This window comes from Saccopteryx leptura, chromosome 2, assembly GCF_036850995.1.
Source record: "Saccopteryx leptura isolate mSacLep1 chromosome 2, mSacLep1_pri_phased_curated, whole genome shotgun sequence".
In the NCBI taxonomy this organism is placed as follows: Eukaryota; Metazoa; Chordata; class Mammalia; order Chiroptera; family Emballonuridae; genus Saccopteryx; species Saccopteryx leptura.
Window position 1 is genome coordinate 169708216 of NC_089504.1, and position 19303 is coordinate 169727518.

Below are 19303 nucleotides of genomic sequence, written 5' to 3' on the forward strand. Positions count from 1 at the left end.
GTTGAGATCAGTAAACAAGACTACTACTGAGTTAAGAAAACAAACAAATCAAGACTTCAAAGAAGTTCTACTGGAAAAGCCAAATCCGACAGTGGATTACAAACAACAGTTGATGCCAACCCAAGAAGACCTAGAAATAACAAAACTGAAAATTGGAGGCAGACAACACCAAGCCTAGACTCAACCAGCTCTACAAACAACACACACAAATACAGAGACAGAATGAGAAGACAGAGAAGTGAAATTCAAATGAAATCATAAGAGAAACCTCCAGAAAATGAACTGAGTGATATGGAAAAACCAAACTACTGGATGCAGAGTTTAAAATAATGGTAGTTAGGATGCTTAGAGATCTTAGAACAACAATGAATCGTCATTATGAACACCTAAATAAAGAGATAGCAAGTATAAAAAAGGATGTTGAAATATTAAAGAAGAACCAGTCAGAGATGACAAATACAATATCAGAAATGAAGACCACAATGGAAGGAATTAGAATCAGGATGGATGAAGCTGAGGATCGAATCAGCAAGTTGGAGGACAAGATGAATGAAGGCATGAAAGCAGAGAAGAAAAAAGAAAAGAGACTCAAAAAGTCTGAGGAAACTCTAAGAGAGCTCTGTGACAACATGAAGAGAAATAACATTTGCATCATAGGGGTTCCTGAAGAAGAAGAGAAAGAACAAGGGATAGAGACCTTGTTCAAACATATCATAGCTAAAAACTTCCCTAAATTGATGCAGGGAATGGTCTCACAAGTTCAAGAAGCACAGAGAACTCCATTAAAGAGAAACCCAAAGAAACCTACACCAAGACACATCATAATTAAAATACCAAAGCTAAGTAATAAAGAGAAAATATTAAAAGCTGCTAGTGAATAAAAGGCTATCACCTACAAAGGAGCCCCCATAAGGATGACATCTGACTTCTCAACAGAAACACTTGAGGCCAGAATGAAAGGCAAGAAATATTCAAAGTAATGCAGAACAAGAGCTTACAACCAAAACTACTTTATCCAGCAAGGCTATCATTTAAAATTGAAGGAGAAATCAAAAGCTTCCCAGATAAAAAAAACTCAAGGAATTCCTTACAACCAAAGCAATGCTGCAGGAAATGTTAAGGGGCCTGTTGTAAACAGATCAAAGTGAGAAAAGAATATAGCAAAAATTCTCTGAAACAAATACAGCTTAAAAGAATAAAATGCCAATAAACAACTACATATCAATAGTAACCTTAAATGTAAATGTATTAAATATCCAATCAAAAGACATAGCGTAGCTGCATATATAAGAAAACAGGACCCATACATATGCTGTCTACAAGAGACACACCTTAAAACAAAAGATGCCCATAGACTGAAGGTAAAAGGATGAAAAAAACATTTCATGCAAACATAAATAAAAAAAAAAGGTGAGGTAGCAATACTATAAAGTCCACAAAATGGACTTTAAAACAAAGGCTATAGTAAAAGATAAAGAAGGTCACTACATAATGATAAAGGAAGCAATCCAATAGGGAGATATAACCATAATAAATATCTACACACCTAATATAGAAACACCTAAATATATAAAGCAGACTTTGATGAATATAAAGGGCAAGATCAACAGCAATACTATAATAGTATGGGATTTCAATACCCCACTAACATCACTAGATAGATTCTCAAGAAAGAAAATTAACAAAGAAACAGACATAAAGAACACACTAGATCAGGGGTAGTCAACCTTTTTATACCTACCGCCCACTTTTGTATCTCTGTTAGTAGTAAAATTTTCTAACTGCCCACCAACTCCACAATAATAGTGATTTATGAAGTAGGGAAGCAACTTTACTTTATAAAATTTATAAAGCAGAGTTGCAGCAAGTTAAAGCATATAATAATAATTACTTACCAAGTACTTTATGTCAGATTTTCTCTAAGTTTGGCAGAATAAATCTTTTTAAAACAACTTACTATAGTTTAATCTATCTTTTTATTTATACTTTGGTTGCTCTGCTACCGCCCACCATGAAAGTTGGAACGCCCACTAGTGGGCGGTAGGGACCAGGTTGACTACTACTGCACTAGATCAACTGGATTTAATAGATATCTTCAGAACCTTTCACCCTAAAGCAGCATATATACATTCTTCTCAAGTGCTCATAGTACATTCTCTAGGATAGACCACATGTTAGAGCACAAAAGTGGTCTTAACAAATTTCAGAAGATTGAAATCATATCAAGCATTTTCTCTGATCACAATGGCATGAAACTAGAAATCAATCACAAAAGAAAAATTAAAAAATTCTCAAACACATGGAAACTAAATAGCAGGTTGTTAACGAATGGATTAACAATGAGGTCAAAGAAGAAATGAAATAATTCCTAGAAATAAATGACAATGAGCATACAACAACTCAAAATTTATGGGACACAGCAAAAGCAGTACTGAGAGGGAAGTTCATAGCACTACAGACATACTTTAAGAAGCTAGAAAAAGCTCAAATAAACAACCCTGCATTTAAAAGAACTAGATAAAGAATAGCAAGCAAAGCCCAGAGGTAGTAGAAGGAAGGCAATAATAAAGATCAGAATGAAAATAAATGACATAGAGACTAAAGAAACAATACAGAGGATCAATGAAATTAAGAGCTGGTCTTTGAAAAGGTAAACAAGATCAATGAACCCTTAACCAGACTCACCAAGAAAAAAAGAGAGAGGACTCAAATAAATAAAATTAGAAATGAGAGTGGAGAGATAACAACTGACACAACAGAAATACAAAATATTGTAAGAAAATACTATGAAGAACTGTATGCCAAAAAATTAGACAATCTAGGTGAAATGGACAAATTTCTTGAAACATATAATCTTTCAAAAATCAATCTGGAAGAATCAGAAAACCTAAACAGACCGATTACACCAAATGAGATCAAAATATTTATCAAAAAACTCCCAAAAAACAAAAGCCCTGGGCTGGGTGGTTTCACAGGGGAATTCTACCAAATATTCAAAGAATAACTCCTATAATTCTCAAGCTATTTCAAAAAATTCAAGAGGAAGGAAGACTTCCAGGCTCCTTTTATGAGGCGAGCATAATTCTGATTCCAAAACCAGGCAAAGACAACACAAAGAAAGAAAATTATAGACCAATATCCCTGATGAACTTAGATGCCAAAATCCTCAACAAAATATTAGCAAACCGGATCCAGCAATACATGAAAAAAACCATACATCATAATCAAGTGGATTTTATTCTGGGGAGGCAAGGATGGCACAATATTCGCAAATCAATCAATGTGATTCATCACATAAACAAAAGGAAGGAGAAAAACCACATAAAAATTTCAATAGATGCTGAAAAAGCATTTGATAAAATCCAGCATCCATTTATGATCAAAACTCTCAATAAAGTGGGAATACAGGGAACATACCTCAACATGATAAAAGCCATCTATGACAAACCCACAGCCAACATCATACTCAATGGGCAAAAATTAAAAGCAATACCCTTAAGATCAGGAATAAGACAGGGGTGCCCCCTTTCACCACTCTTATTCACCATAGTACTGGAAGTCCTAGCTAGAGCAATCAGACAAGAAGAAGAAATAAAAGGCATAAAATTGGAAAAGAAGAAGTAAAACTATCATTATTTGCAGATGGTATGATACTATATATAGAAAACTCTAATGTCTCAGTCAAAAAACTACTAGACCTGATAAATGAGTTCAGCAAAGTGGCAGGGTATAAAATTAATACTCAGAAATCAGAGGCATTTTTATACACTAATAATGAACTGTCAGAAAGAGAAATTAAGGAATCAATCTCCTTCACTAGTGCAAAAAAAAACCACAACATAAGTACCTAGGATTAAATTTAACCAAGGAGGTTAAAGACTTGTACTTGGAAAATTATAAAACATTAATAAAAAAAATCAAGGGAGATACAAACAAGTGGAAACATATACTGTGTTCGTGGTTAGGAAGAATAAACATCATTAAAATGTCTATATTACCCAAAGCAATTTATAAATTCAATGCAATACCAATTAAAATATCAATGACATACTTCAAAGAGAACACATATTCCAAAAATTTATATGGAACCAAAAAGAACACGAATAGCCTCAGCAATCTTGAAAAAGAAGAATAAAGTGGGAGGTATCACACTTCCTGATATCAAGTTATACTACAAGGCCATTGTACTCAAAACAGCTTGGTACTGGCATAAGAACAGGCATATATATAGATCAATGGAACAGAACAGAGAACCCAGAAATAAATCCACACCTTTATGGATAATTGATATTTGACAAAGGAGGTAAGAACATACAATGGAGTAAAGATTGCCTCTTTAATAAATGGTGTTTGGAAATTGGAGAGCTACCTGCAAAAAAAATGAAATTAGACCACCAACTTACACCATTCACAAAAAACTCAAAATGGATAAAAGATTTAAATGTAAGTCATGAAACCATAAGCATCTTAGAAGAAAACATAGGCAGTAAGCTCTCCGACATCTCTCGCAGGAATATATTTACTGATTTATCTCCATGGGCAAGTGAAATAAAAGACAGGATAAACAAATGGGACTATATTAAACTAAAAAGGTTTTGTACAGCTAAAAACAATATGAACAGAATAAAAAGACAAACCACACAATGGGAGAACATATTCGACAATATGTTTGATAAGGGGTTAATAACAAACAATCTAATCAAAAATGGGCAAAAGAAATGAATAGACACTTCTCCAAAGAGGACATACAGATGGCCAATAGATAGATGAAAAAAATGTTCAACATCACTAATCATTAGAGAAATGCAAATTAAAATCACAATGAAATACAACCCCCCACCAGTCAGAACGGCACTCATTAACAAAACAACACACAATAGGTGCTGGTGAGAATGTGGAGAAAGGGGAACACTCCTGCACTGCTGGTGGGAATGCAGACTTGTGCAGCTACTGTGGAAAACAGTATGGAGATTCCTCAAAATATTAAAAATGGATCTGCTTTTTGACCTAACCATTCCACTTTTAGGAATATATCCCAAGAACACCATATTACCGACTGAAAAAAAGAAATGCACCCCCATGTTTTTGACAGCATTGTTCACAATAGTGAAGATCTGGAAACAGCCCAAGTGTCCGTCAGAGGACGAGTGGATTAAAAAGCTTTGGTACATATATACTATGGAATACTACTCAGCCATAAGAAATGATGACATCGGATCATTTACAATAACATGGATGGATCTTGATAACATTATACTGAGCGAAATAAGTAAATCAGAAAAAAATAAGAACTATATGATTCCATACATAGGTGGGACATAAAAATGAGACTCAGAGACATGGACAAGAGTGTGGGGGTTACGGGGGGGCACAAAGAAAATCAGATAGAAGGTGACGGAAGACAATTTGACTTTGGGTGATTGGAATGCAGCATAATCAAATGTCAAAATAACCTGGAGATGTTCTCTCTGAACATATGTACCCTGATTTATCAATGTCACCCCATTAAAATTAATAAAAAAAGATGTGCTCTTCCTATAAAAAAAGAAGAAAAAAGAAATGCACCCCCATGTTTATGGCAGTATTGTTTACAATAGCCAAGATCTGGAAACAGCCCAAGTGTCCGTCAGTGGACAAGTGGATTAAAAAGCAGTGGTACATATACACAATGGAATAGTATGGGGCTATGAAAAAGAAGGAAATATTACCTTTTGCAACAACATGGATGGACCTGGAAACTATTATGTTGAGTGAAATAAGCCAGGCAGAGAAAGAAAAATATCATATGAGCTCACTCATTTAAGGAATCCAAGGAACAATGAGAACTGAGGAACGGAATGGTGAGAGAGGAGGGATCAAAGGGACCAGAGGAAAAGAGGACAGAGGGAAAGGGAATGATAGGATGGGATAAACCTGAAGGGAAGGGGGGAGGGTGCTGTAGGGAGGGGGACAAGGGAGATGTTGAGGGGAATATGGGGGAGAGGGGATGCATTTGGGGTGATCTTAGAATCTATGTAAACACAATTAAATAAAAAAACCCCAATGTATACCATTAACTGTAACAAAAAGAAATTAAAATTGCATAAAAACTAGAGTATGCACCTAAAAACGGATTTTAGATTTGGAATCAGCAATGCAGAAGTATATATCAACAGTTCTAAAACCTCATGCAACAGAAATTGAAAAAAAAAATTGTTCCCCAGTGTATGTATTTTAAGGCTTTATAAACTCTCTGCACACTCTTATAAACCTTTCCCACACTTATTTTGCCGCAAAATAATTAAAATAATAAATATATAAAAATACCTATATACTGCAAAATCCTGTGAAATAGCAAAAATCCATGATACAAAATTAGATATATACAATTAAAAAATTCATGATACAGTGAGACTAAGAAAAGTGAACCATGATATGGAGAGGGACGACTGTAATTCCCTCTAGGTTTATCCATGTTGTCACAAATGGTAAGATTTTATTTTATTTTTGAGTAATATTCTATTGTATATATGCATCACCTCTTCTTTACCCATTCATTTATTGGTGGACACTTAGGTTGCTTCCATATCTTGGCTATTGTAAACAATGCTGCAATGAACATAGGGGTGCATATGTCTTTTCAAATTAATGTTTGAATTATTTCAGATACATACCCAGAAGCGGTATTGCTGGGTCATATGGTAGTTTTATTTTTAGTTTTCTGATGAACCTCTATCCTGTTTTTCATAGTAACTGAACTAATCTGCATTCCCACCAACAGTGAACAAGGATTTTCTTTTCTCCACATCCTCACCAATACATTATTGATGATAGCCTTTCTGGCAGGTGTGAGGTGATATCTTGTTGTGGTTTTAATTTGCATTTCTCTGATGATTTGTGACATTGAACATCTTTTTATATGTCTATTGGCCACCTGTACATCAACATTATTAAAATGCTCAGATTGGCCCTGGCCGGATAGCTCGGTTGGAGAGCACTGTCCGGAAGAGCAGAGGTTACTGGTTTAATCCCCAGTCAGGGTACATACATACAGAAACAGATTGATGTTCCTGTTTCTCTCTTTCCCTCCCTTCCTCTCTCACTAAAAGTAATAAATAAAAAAATTTTTTTAATAAATAAAATGCTCAGATTTCTTCTAGCCCTAGGTTGTTTACTGAAGTTCACATCAGCCCAGGCTGTCAGAACCTGAAGCCACTGCTAGATTTTGTGACAAACAATAATTGCACAATGACTATATTAATATGGTGTTAATTTAGCCTGTTTTAGCATCTACAAAACGGAGGTGTTTTTCTTTCTCCACTTAGTTCCTGCTGCCTTTGCTGGGCTGATGTATCTGTTCGTGAGGCAAAAGTACTTCGTCGGCTACCTAGGAGAGAGAACTCAAAGGTAGGAACTGGGAATGTTTGAATACCACAGCTCAGTCACGCTTATTGAGCAGGAGAGTGATAATTCACAACCATATTCTGCGTAGCATTCAAGGGCCTGGGGGACCATGTGGGGCAGGAGGGCCAGGCTGACTAGGCTCCCTCCTTTTTTCCCTGAACTTTGCAGGCTCTGAAAATACAGCTGGGGGACTTGACTAGTGTTTCCATCGAACAATTTCTCCATGGCGTTGGGCTTACGAAGGTGCTTTAACACTGTGAGCTGCACAGTCCCTGCAACCGCACACCACCTACCCCCACACTTCACAGTCTGGGGCTTGAACGACATTACATGCCTAGCCTTCCCAGGCCTCCAGTGAATGCAACATCTCATTGTTTGTCTGGAGAAAGGAGAACTAAAGTTTGCACCTTGTTATGAATTCCCTTGAATAACAGATCTTCTGGGAAACACCAGAAGGAACGTTGAGAACATAAGATACAATCACAGGCAGAGGATGGAGACTGAGAACAGAGTCACCTTGCGTGGCATATAAACGGTGCCACTCCCACTTTACCTGGATTGGGAAATCTGAGTCTAGTAAAATAAATGATGGCACTTGCAGAAGAAACATTCAAATGATAGTATGCTTAAGAGAACAGGATTCCTAATGTACCAGGAACAAACTCCTGGCTCTGGTTCCAAGAGCCAGGAGTTTGTTCTGGGAGGCCAAGCCCAGCCTTCCCCTCCATTTTTCTTTCTTGTCTAGTTTCATGCCATTCCCAGCCTTTTACAGCAGCACACTTCTCTAGTGGCTAATGGGCTCTACAGTTAGATAGCATCCTTCAGTGGCGGGATCCCCAGAGGTTGGCATTACTTCTGGGGACCTGGGAGCTGCAAAGCTGAATGACGCAGTGGCTCCATGGTGAGCAGCAGCTGGAGAGGAATGGCTCCTTCCAGTAATTTTTTCCCCTTTGTTCCTCCCTAGTGGCCTTCCTATTTATCCCCTAAAACCACAACTCCATTATCTCTTTCATCCTACCAACACTGTCTTAAATGATGTTCTTTATTCTCTTTTACCTCGGAAAGCCTCTATTCTGTTTCCCCTGGAAGATTACTTGCTGTGAGTAATCTTGGTGGGGCGAGGGAGTGTCTGTCAATAAAATAAAGGAGTTCCACTTTCATAGGCTGGCTCCCCATGCAACCCTGTCTTCCTCCCCAAAGTCCCAGGGATTTAGCCAAGGCACATTATTTTCTCTTTATCTGTCACCACTGTCTGAGATCTTCAAGTGCTTTAATTTTAAGACAAGCTGTGGCGCATGACAAAATTTGTCCATTTACCCAAGGGCTCTTTTTATTTTAAAGGTAATCATTACTAGGAAGTGGACAGAGGTGGCAAAAATCAGCAGTAGAATATAGATTTAAAATCTGAAAAATATTTGCTCTTTCTGCGCCTCATTGAAACAAAAATGGTCTACCCTTTTCAGTCCCTCCTGACCTCTCCCTTTGCATGGTGTGAGGAGACCCCACTCGCCCTCTCCCTGTGACCTGTGCTGGCAGCTATTCCTTACCAGCCCCGGTGCTCTGCCTCCCAGTGCTTTTTAACATACCACACAGTTCTGAGCAGCTGTCTTTGACAGAAATGACACACTCTATACTGGATGAGACATCCGGTCTTAATCTAAACCAAAATGTGGCCTGAGGTGAATGCACGCCTGATAGGCTCTGTGGCCAGATCCAAAGGGATTTTCAATTCTGCCTTCTAGAAACTACTTGCTACTACCTTCTTACATTGGGACCCCCTCTTTTGTCCATCTGCCTCTGTCTCCGGGCTGTGTCATACTTAGTCTCTGCAGATGCCTTAGTGCCCTATGCCTTCAAGATCTGCTTTAGTCCTTGGCCTCGCCAACAGAGGAAGGTCCTGCTCAGTGAGATTCATCTTCCAAAATTTCTCCCTTGGGCTCTAGATCAACTTTGCTTCTTCACAGAACTTGCTTTGCCCTGTCCCCATCAGAAGTTCTGGTGCTGTTTTGTTCTAGTGGGTAGTAAAAACATTCCCTGGTGTATCTGCCCCACCGAAGCTTCTTCTCCCAGGGATTTGGTAGCTTCCGTCTTTCCTACCTTTAGAAATGTATGTCTCTTGCCTGACCAGACGGTGGTGCAGTAGATAGAGCATCGGACTGAGATGCAGAGGACCCAGGTTCGAGACCCTGAGGTCGCCAGCTTGAGTGTGGGCTCATTTGGTTTGAGCAAAAGCTCACCAGCTTGAGCCCAAGGTCGCTGGCTCGAGCAAGGGGTTACTCGGTCTACTGAAGGCCCGTGGTCAAGGCACATATGAGAAAGCAATCAATGAACAACTAAGGTGTTGCAATACACAATGAAAAACTAATGACTGATGCTTCTCATCTCTCCGTTCCTGTCTGTCTGTCCCTCTCTCTGACTCTCTCTCTCTGTCTCTGTAAAATAAAACAAACACAATAAACAAAACAAAACAAGAAAAAAAAAAAGAAATGTATGTCTTTTATTGTTAGTCCTACATCATATTCCCCAAGCCCTTTCTCTCTGTTTTGATTGGGTCATCCGTAGCATCCTTAACCACACAGCAGTTAAGGTTGAATCTTAGTTTCTTCCCTGTTCATTCTAAGATACTGTCTGGACCTAAACTCAATGACAATTAGCATTATATTATAAGAATATCTGACTTTCATCACCTACCTTCACCAGCTGGCACTAGGCTGCTCTCTCTTCCTGTCTCGAAGAGTCCTATCTCCTGTTGGAGCTTGCACTAATCCATCTTTACAACTTGAGGTTCTCAGCTCAGTGGTGGGTGGTACAGACTGGCGACTCTCAAGGCCAATAAGCTCAGGTTATTCAGCTCCACCTTCTCATTGCTTGCTCACTCCTTGCTTATTCACTCAGCATTCATTTAGTAAATGTTTAATGACCACCTGCTCTGAGCCAGGTATTGTAAGCCAGTCCCCCAAGGAAACCCTAGGGATTAGGGTCATAGGGCAAGTACAGAAGTATTAAACTTCCAACATATGAATGGGCACAATTTTCAGAAGAACTGATCCCTCCCAGTCATTTCTTCCTTTAATGTCAATACTCTAGAGGCTCTGCCCTGCCCCCCAAATGTGGACCATGGATTATTTCACCTGAGTTGGAGAATGAATTGCTTTCTTTGGAACATATGGCTACCAAGGCTGGAGTTGTAGAGTGAAACCCACCAACAACTGCACCAGACTCTCCTGGGATGCTTTTTTAAAACACAGATTCTTGGGCCCGTCCCTGGATGTGTGGATCCAGAAACCTGGGATTCTGCATTCTAACAGCTTCTTCAGGTGATTCTTATACACATGGAGTTAGGGAACCATAGAATGCTGCTCATGCTTTTTTCCTGAGAATGATTCATTCATATGACACATCTAGGAAGGGCCTGATTTATTGGAGATGAGTGTATGAACAAAGGAGACAGTATCCTGCTCTCCTGAGTCTTACAATTGTTTTTCCAACTAGAAGTTTCCAGGTTAAAGTGATATTTCCTTATTGAAAATAATAGAATTTTAAAGCCAGAGGGATCATAACATTTTCTTTTTCTACCCATATTTTGTGTACATTTTTGTGTGAGGTGAGAGAAACTTCGGCAGGTCACCCAAGGCCACAGGGCAGAGGTCTGGGGCTGGGACTCGGGTCTCCAGATGCCTGGGTTTGCTTCTCTCCCATCTCATTTCTGCTTCCTGGAAATTGTGGGCACATTCAAGATGGGAATAGAATTGTTTGGCATAATGCCTCTTTTATGCTTTCCTACAGATTTTATGCTATATGTATTTGAGGGTGGGGGAGCACATTTGTTTCAAAACTAATAGCCAAACCTAGTCTCCGAAAGCTGAAGGAGTCCTCAGAAAGTCAGTAATAGTGGGACTCTGGTGTCACACAACAGGTTTGAATTTCTACTCTGCATCTTCTTGGCTATGTAACCTTAGGTAAGTCAACCTGTCTGCTCTCAGTTTCCTCACCTGTAAAACAGGTTAATAATAATACCTCATGGAGTGGTTCTAAGAGTTAAATGAAGTCACAGGTTTGAAATGCCTGGTTTCTGTAGGTGCTTGTTAATTATTTCATTCTGACCTTCTCACTCCATTTAAAGAGAACTATGCACTAACATTTATTTATTTATTTACATATTTTTCTTATTATTTCAAAAAAATTTTCAATCATGGTTGTCACTCAATATTAAATTAATTTCAGGCATATAGCATGGTGCTTAGTCATTTATATAACTTATGAAATAATCCTCTGATAGGTCTAGTATCCACTTGATACCACACATAGTTATTATAATAGTACTGACTACATCCCCTACGCTGTATTTTATATTCTCATGGCTATTTTGTAACTGCCAATTTGTACTTTTTAATCCTTTCACCTTTTTTACTCTCCAAATCCCTCCCTTCTGGCAATCATCAGTTTGTTCTCTGTATCTATGAACCTATTTCTGTTTTAACTTTTTTGTGTGTGTGACAGAGATAGAGAGAGACACAGATAGGGACAGATAGACAGGAAGGAAGAGAGATGAGAAGCATCAGTTCTTCGTTGCAGCACCTTAGTTGTTCATTGATTGCTTTCTCATATGTGCCTAGACTGGGGTGCTACAGCAGACCGAGTGACCCCTTGCCAGCGACCTTGGGCTCAGGCTGGTGAGCCTTGCTCAAACCAGATGAACCTGCGTTCAAGCTGGCAACCTTGGGGTTTTGAACCTGGGTCCTCCATGTCCCAGTCTGACACTCTGTCCACTGTGCCACTGTCTGGCCAGGCCTGTTTCTGTTTTGTTATTTATTTATTTATTTATTTATTTATGATTCCACATGTAAGTGAAATCATACGGTATGTCTGTCTGACTTATTTCACTTAACATAATACCCTCTAGGTCCATCCATGCTGTCCCAAATGTTAAGATTTCATTCTTTGTATAGGTCAAGTAATATTCCATTGTATATATGTGCCACATCCTCTTTATCCACTTGTATTTATGGAAACATAGGTTGCTTCCATATTTTGTCTATTGTATATGAAATGTCCCTCTTTGTCTCTTCTTAGAGACTTTGTTTTAAAGTCTATTTTGTCTGACAGAAGTATTGCTACTTCAGCTTTAAAAGCCATTCCATTTGCATGGAATATCTTTTTCCACCCTTTTACTTTCCGTTTTTGTGTGTCTTTTGCTCTGAGGTGAGTTTCTTATAGGCAGTGCATGTTATAGGTCTTGTTTTCTTATTCATTCAGCCACCTTATATTTTTTTATTGAAACATTTAATCCATTTATACTTTAAAAAGTGATTATTGATAGGTATGTAGTTATTGCTATTTTATTATTTATATATTTTTTATCTCTTTTTCATTCTTTTTAAAGTAGTTCCTTTGACATTTCTTATAATACTGGTTTGGTTTACGATAATTTCCTTTAGCTTTTTCTTGTCTGGGGTATGCATGAACTTTTGAAACAATAAAAAAAATGTCTCAATGGTTCAAAGTCTGATATGCAGCATGTGGCCCCTTGGGACCCCTCACTCTCACTGTGCTCTGACTCATTGTGGTTTTTTGCAGCTTTCCTTGAGCCCAGGGTGGGTCTTATCCTTTGCACATTTTGTCTACCCCTAAGGGCTGTAGCTCATCTCCAAACCTGAGAGACTTAAAAAATGCAACAATGAAGTGCCTGGCTGGGGACCCTACTCACACTGGACCTTGCACATGGTGGGCGCAGTCTGAGTTCTCTTTGCACGGCTGGAGAAGAGTTAAAGCATCATGGACACATCTCTTTTGGGGGTTGGTTCACCTTAAGACCTTCGAAAATCTCACCCAAATCCATTAGGGGGCATCACCATTTCAGTGCTCACCACAGATTTATCTTGAATATGTTCTAAACAGTTTCACAAATCCTCCCCCCCTTTTTTTGTCTCTGTAATGAACATATGGTGGCCTCATTCATGTGATAAAATATATAGAACCCCCAAAACATTTGCCTTTTAACAATTTAATGCCTCTGAATCTTCTGTTCTTTATTGGAAAAATAGACTCCTTTACTTTCTTCTCTCTTCCTTACCAGCATTAGCAGGTAACTTGGTATTTGTTGGCCACCATAACAGAGTGCTACAGACTGGGTGGCTCAAACCAAAGAAATTTAGTGTCCCACAATTCTAGACATTGCTGTCTTCTGTGGCCTTTCTCCTTGTGTAGATGGTCATCTTCTCCCCCATCTTCACATGATCTTCTCTCTGTGGGATTGAGTCAGGGTCTCTAACACCTTCATTTTACCTTCATTACCCTCTTTAAAGATCTTACCTCCAAATACAGTCTTTTTCTGAGGTGCTGGGGTTTAAGGACTTCAACATATGAATTTGGGTGGATGCAATTCAGCCCACATCCCTCTCTTTTGGGACCACATTTTCCCTCCAATATGGAGCTAGAACTTCTCACTTCATGAGCATCACTGTGAACCAAGAAAACCAAGAAGAGACCAGCACAGTTGGCTAGGGGCAGGGCGCCTCAGCCAGCAGGCCGCTGAGACTCAAATGTGCCCAGGAGTCATCAAACGAACTCGTCACAGTTCAGACTGTGATCCCATAGACCCGGGAGGGCTTGGGATTCTGCATTTCCAATGAGCTCCATGCTGCTGGTCCGTGGATCACACTTGGAGTAGCAGGGAGGTTGATATTAAACTGCTGAATGGTTTTCTAACTCATGACATGGGAAACTATGGATTACATTGTGAAACTTAGGTATTCCTTTCAAAAATATAAACTTTCTAAACATTAAACCCACAGACACTAAGTTTTCCTCTCAAATATAGCAAAAATCAAGCTCAGCAGCATTAATTCACCCTGTTCAGCTGAGCTAGCTGAGGAGTCCTGGTTGCCAAAGGGTCCCTTTGCTGGGTCCACACTACAGCTTTAACGAGCCATTTGGCTGGACTTTGCTAATGCCGCACAGATGGATCCAGTCACAGTGGTCACAAGATTCTGCAGATAGAAGGAAGAAGCTAGGGTCGCTGCTGTAAACAATTAGGTGGTCACATATCTCTGGGGAAATGGCTCTTGACTCCTGCTGATAATGTGCCTCAGCAGCTCAGGTTAGAGCCTTTGATAGAAGGGTAGAAATGTATAAAAAGCCTTTCTCCCTCCATTCACTTAAAATACCTGTCTTCCATTTCTGGATGCCCAGCTCCCATTAGAATGAACATGACTTATTCCCAGACAGATTGAAACTTAGATGCCAAAGCACCTATTAGATGCCACCAGTCTTGTCTCATTTAAACCATCACTTCTCTCCTAGAGACCCTAAAGGCTTGCATTATACACAGCTTCCAGAAAGGCTTTTATAGGTGCTCCTGAAGAAGAGCAGAGCAGAGAGGGTCTGAATGAATCGGTGGGGTTTCTAATCCCCAGTCAGAATGCCCAGTGACTAGCAGAACCTGCTATCTTCGTGTCATACAGGACCTGGAGTTCGGAGTTTCCCCAGGAGCACACAGAGCAGCTGTCTGCTGGGCCTTATCAATGGGGGTTAAGGTCTCAGCTCTTTAGGTGGGTTTTGAAGTATGTTCAATGACTAATAATAGCTAAGACATCTTCATCTTTCATATGAAGTAAATGGAGCATTCTTGAGTAAAAGGAGCTATAATTTAAACCCGGTGTATTTCAAAGTGATGCCTGTGTGTGTGTGTGTGTGTGTGTGTGTGTGTGTGTGTGAAATGGGTGTCATTTGTGCAGCTTCTACAGGTTTCTCTCTCCTTTTCCAGCACACCTGGCTACTTATTTGGGAAGCGCATCATACTGTTCCTGTTCCTTATGTCCATTGCTGGCATAATCAACTATTACCTCATCCTACTTTTTGGAAGTGACTTTGAAAACTACATAAAGACAATCACTACCACCATCTCCCCTCTGCTTCTCATTCCCTAACTCTCTGCTAAATGCAGGGTTGGTGCTCTCATCTGATTGATCAATACCTAGAAGTCATCATCACTCAACCCTTGGAGAGATGCAGCTCCTCTTAGGAAGTAAATCTATCGACCATCTGGGCTTCACATCTTGGCTTAACTTTGCTTTTCTTGGAAAAAAATAACTGTGTCAGCTCCACCCCTTGAAAATGTCAGTGGCCCCCAGATCTGTTATTCAGACCTGCTCTGTGTTCCTTGACTTTCCCTGCTTTCCAAAGATGTTTTGGAACTCGATTTGCGTTTTCCTGAAATAAAATGTAGAGTCATGTTTTAAGCTGGTGGTTGAATTTTTTGTGGGTCTTTTACTGAAGTTGAACAAGTAGCTTGTTTTACTCAACTTAAATCATCATAATAAGGCATACACTATCCTTACATACACCACCACCACCACACACACCCACATTCACACGCATGTGTGCGTGTCTGGAAGGGTATTCACCAAAATGGCAATTCTGATTATCTCTGGGTGAAGAGAGTTGGGGTAAGTTTCACTCTCCTGTTTATATTTTCATGTATAATTTCAAATTTCTTAATGAGAAAATACCAATAAAGAAATAAACAGAAGAGACACAACTGAAGTCTTGCTTCTTTCAAGAAAACTTCCTTGAGTCCAGGTTGGTTGATGCTACCCTCTGAGCTCCCACAGCACCCTATGCGTGTCTCAACCACAGTGAGTCCGTCTTACCATGTAAAGGTATTTATTAAGATGTGCCACTCTGCCCCACTAAGTCACTAGTTCTTGAATATCCCCAGAGTCCTGTGTATTTCCCTTCTCTTGTGCTATGCTCAAGAAGGGACCTGAAGTGGGTACTCATGATTCAAACTATTTGGCAATTCCTGCAAATGTCCTGTAAAGTGTTATATTGTGAGGACTGTAGGTATGAGTTTTATGAGAGCAAGATGTGTTTTCTTTCCAAAGATTTTAATGAGATAAATTGTGGAGTAGTGACAAAGAAGGGAAAAAAAAAAGAAAGAGAGGGAGAAAAGAAAGAATCTTTTCTTCTACTGATAGACAAACTATGTTAAGAGTTGTTTGTTGACTGTGTCCTAGTCATCCCCATGAAGACTAGTTTGCACTCAGCATGTTATTCAGTTTGAAATGTGCTGTAACTCAGTGTCAGCACCTATGACAAGGCCAGGCCCATCACAGGTGCTCCCAAATAGTGAATAAATGAATGACTGAGGTGCCAGCTGGCAGTATTTAATAAAATATGTTTATTGAGCCATTTTCCATTTTGTCGGCAGACTCACAGTTGTCCAATCATTGTCACGCTTGGTGTCCTTTGGCACAAAGAGCACAATTTGGAAGATGGCTGGTTGTGGTCAAGAATCAAGGATCTCTGACAGAGAGAAGCCAGCTCCTACAGGGGAATCAACTCATCAGGGCTGAGCTGTCAGTTGAGGGGACCAGCAATAGGTGAGCGCCCTTAATCCCAGCTAAGTCTAGTGAGGTTCCGAATCTTAGGCAGGAAGAAGTAAAGCCCAAGTTTGACCCAAGTCAAACTTCTCCCAACTTTCCCTGGGGGAGCAGAGCAGATGAAGACATGGAGACCAGCCTGAGTGATGTCTGGGTCAATGTGCCTCATCTGTGATGCTTAAGGCAGCAGCCCTCTGGGTGGAAGGGAAAGCCCCATGTGGATGGTTCCCGAGGCCTGTCTGATGGGCCTGGCTGAAGCCCTACCTGGGCTTTCACTGTCAAACTCCATCTAGCAGAAACTTTTTAGTGTCATTACTTTTGCAGAGTTGCTTCTGCTCTTAGCTCTCTATTGAGAATCGGACTTGAATATCCTAGCTGGACCTCTTTTTTCTACTTGGTGACAGGAAAGGTCATGGCAAGCTGTAGAGAAGAAATAGCCCCTAGGCCTGCCTTAACCTGGGCCTAGTGTGCAGGGAGGCAAGGTGATTGTCTCAGCTTGCCCAGGGCTGAGAATTTCCTGGGAGGTGGGCTTTCAGTTTTAAAACTATGACAGTCCTGGGAAAGCCAAGATGAGTTGGTCTTCCTAAGGGTGGAATAGACCAGAACATTCCCAGTGGAGCCTGTGAATACCTTAGCTGCTAGAGGCCACACTGTCCCAAAAGACCATGGGACCTTATCAAGGGGAGGAGATGATGAGATGGCACATCAGTGGCCTGGATGGAGCATGCATAACTGAGAGCATGAGGGGTTAAGATATGGCAGTTACAAAAAAGAGGGTCTCAAGTGTAGAGCTCCTGCTGGAGGGGCTCCTCCTCTGACTGGAGGCAGGACTGAGTTGGTCCAATTCTCTGTCTTCTGAGTTTCAGGCCTGGATGGAATCCGATACATTCTCAGTTCCATGTCTTCTTCCTAGGCCTCAGTTTTCTCATGTTGGCTCAGTGCTTTGCAGTTATAGGACCGAGGTCTTCAGTTCCTGGAAGTCCTTCTTTGATTCATGGCTTTTTCCACAACGTGCCCATTTTCTTCTTTAAGGCCTACAGAAAAGCATCTTTGGTGTTTTTTTCCCCCCTTTCATTTCTGACCTGCAGACCCACTTTTACAGGGCTTACCTGATTAGGTCAGGCTCACCCAGGGCAAGCTCCCTCTGATAACTTAAAGTCAACTGATGTGAAAAAGGAAGCAAGCTGGAGATAATTGGCCTATAACAATTTTAATAGTTTAAATGCAAGATGGCACCTGGACTAAGATGTTGGCTGAGAGAATGGAGAAGACAGAATGGAAGATATAACATTGTGAATAAACAACCAATAGGAAGTATGATTGGTTGAATGAGAGAAGGAAAATGAGAAGGAGAATAAAGAACTTGTGATTTTGAGCTTAGATGAGAGGAGAAGCACACATAATTAAATCCCTACCAGTCCCCTACCATATTCTAGGCCCAGGCCTAGGTGCTGGGCATCGCAGTGACTAAGAGGACTAAGACCCCTGCCCTCACGGAATTTTCCTTCTAATGAAGATGTTCAGCAGCCAGAGAGTTAGAAAACAACAGAACAATGTAGATCACAAAACAGAGTAGACCGTTTCAACTTACAGTTCTGTGTAAATGATCATGTAAAGTGAACATCAAAGAACATTGAAAAACCACTTGTAATCCATAAACCCTTGATGATAAACATGACAATGCCTCTATTACTCTCTTAGTGTGTTCCAGGTACTCTTCTATGTGTTTTGCATGACTTATTTTATTTAATTCTTTAATAACCCACAGGTGAGGACATCTGCCCCAAGGTCAAAGAGTTTGGAAAGTAGCATATTCAGGATCCAAATTCAAGCTTATCATATCTTCAAGCTGTGAACTGACTTTATCAAACAGGGCCAATAATAACTCTTAGATAATCTGGGTAGATGGTGGCACTGAGAAATTTATGGTGGGTGAGAGTTATCTATGCCCTTGGACCTCGCTATCATGTTATTAAGAAAGTAATTCTCAGGCCAAATCTCTCCACAAATTTGTACGAAACAAATATTTCTTTAGAAAGTAGGGCCCAGGACAGTTCATACAACTTTGAGCTTGGTGGATTCCACCTCTTTACTAAAAAACTTCTCTGAGTCATAAGCAACTATATTGCAGAGAAAGGACCCTAGAGTGGATATTAGGCAATCAGAAATCTTAATCAATGGCTGGTCATAGGACTGACTATGGGTGTACGTACATTCAGTGCCATTCCTGTAGACATGACCACAAGCCATTTCACACACGGATTAGAGAGCACTTCTTATATTTCCCCCAGCCTTCCAGACTTGTAAGCTTAAGTTTATCATTTAGTGCCTATTTCTAATAGTTATCATGTAGTCTAGCAAGCTTCTCATTTCACAAATAAACACTCATTTCTGACATTCACTAGCTTAATTTTCAAAGATTCAAGTGATGACTGAAATCCGAAAAGTGCATGTCTTTCTGTTATATTGCCACTGGACCACCTCTTGAGGCTGAATTTTCTATTCGAGCATCTCAATGCCCTAAGACCCAAGGCCCC

At 39.9% G+C, this 19303-nt stretch overlaps 1 protein-coding gene across 1 annotated transcript in view; it reads left to right on the plus strand.

Moving 5' to 3' along the window:
* The window catches only part of ALOX5AP (arachidonate 5-lipoxygenase activating protein), a 37219-nt gene extending 21608 nt beyond the window's left edge, over positions 1–15611 (plus strand). The window contains exons 4-5 of the mRNA XM_066365830.1: positions 7305–7386; positions 15149–15611. Of these exons, the coding sequence (XP_066221927.1) occupies positions 7305–7386; positions 15149–15311 (245 nt within the window). The 3' untranslated portion in view covers positions 15312–15611. The remainder of the gene's footprint in view (positions 1–7304; positions 7387–15148) is intronic.
* Positions 15612–19303: the final 3692 nt, after the last annotated feature.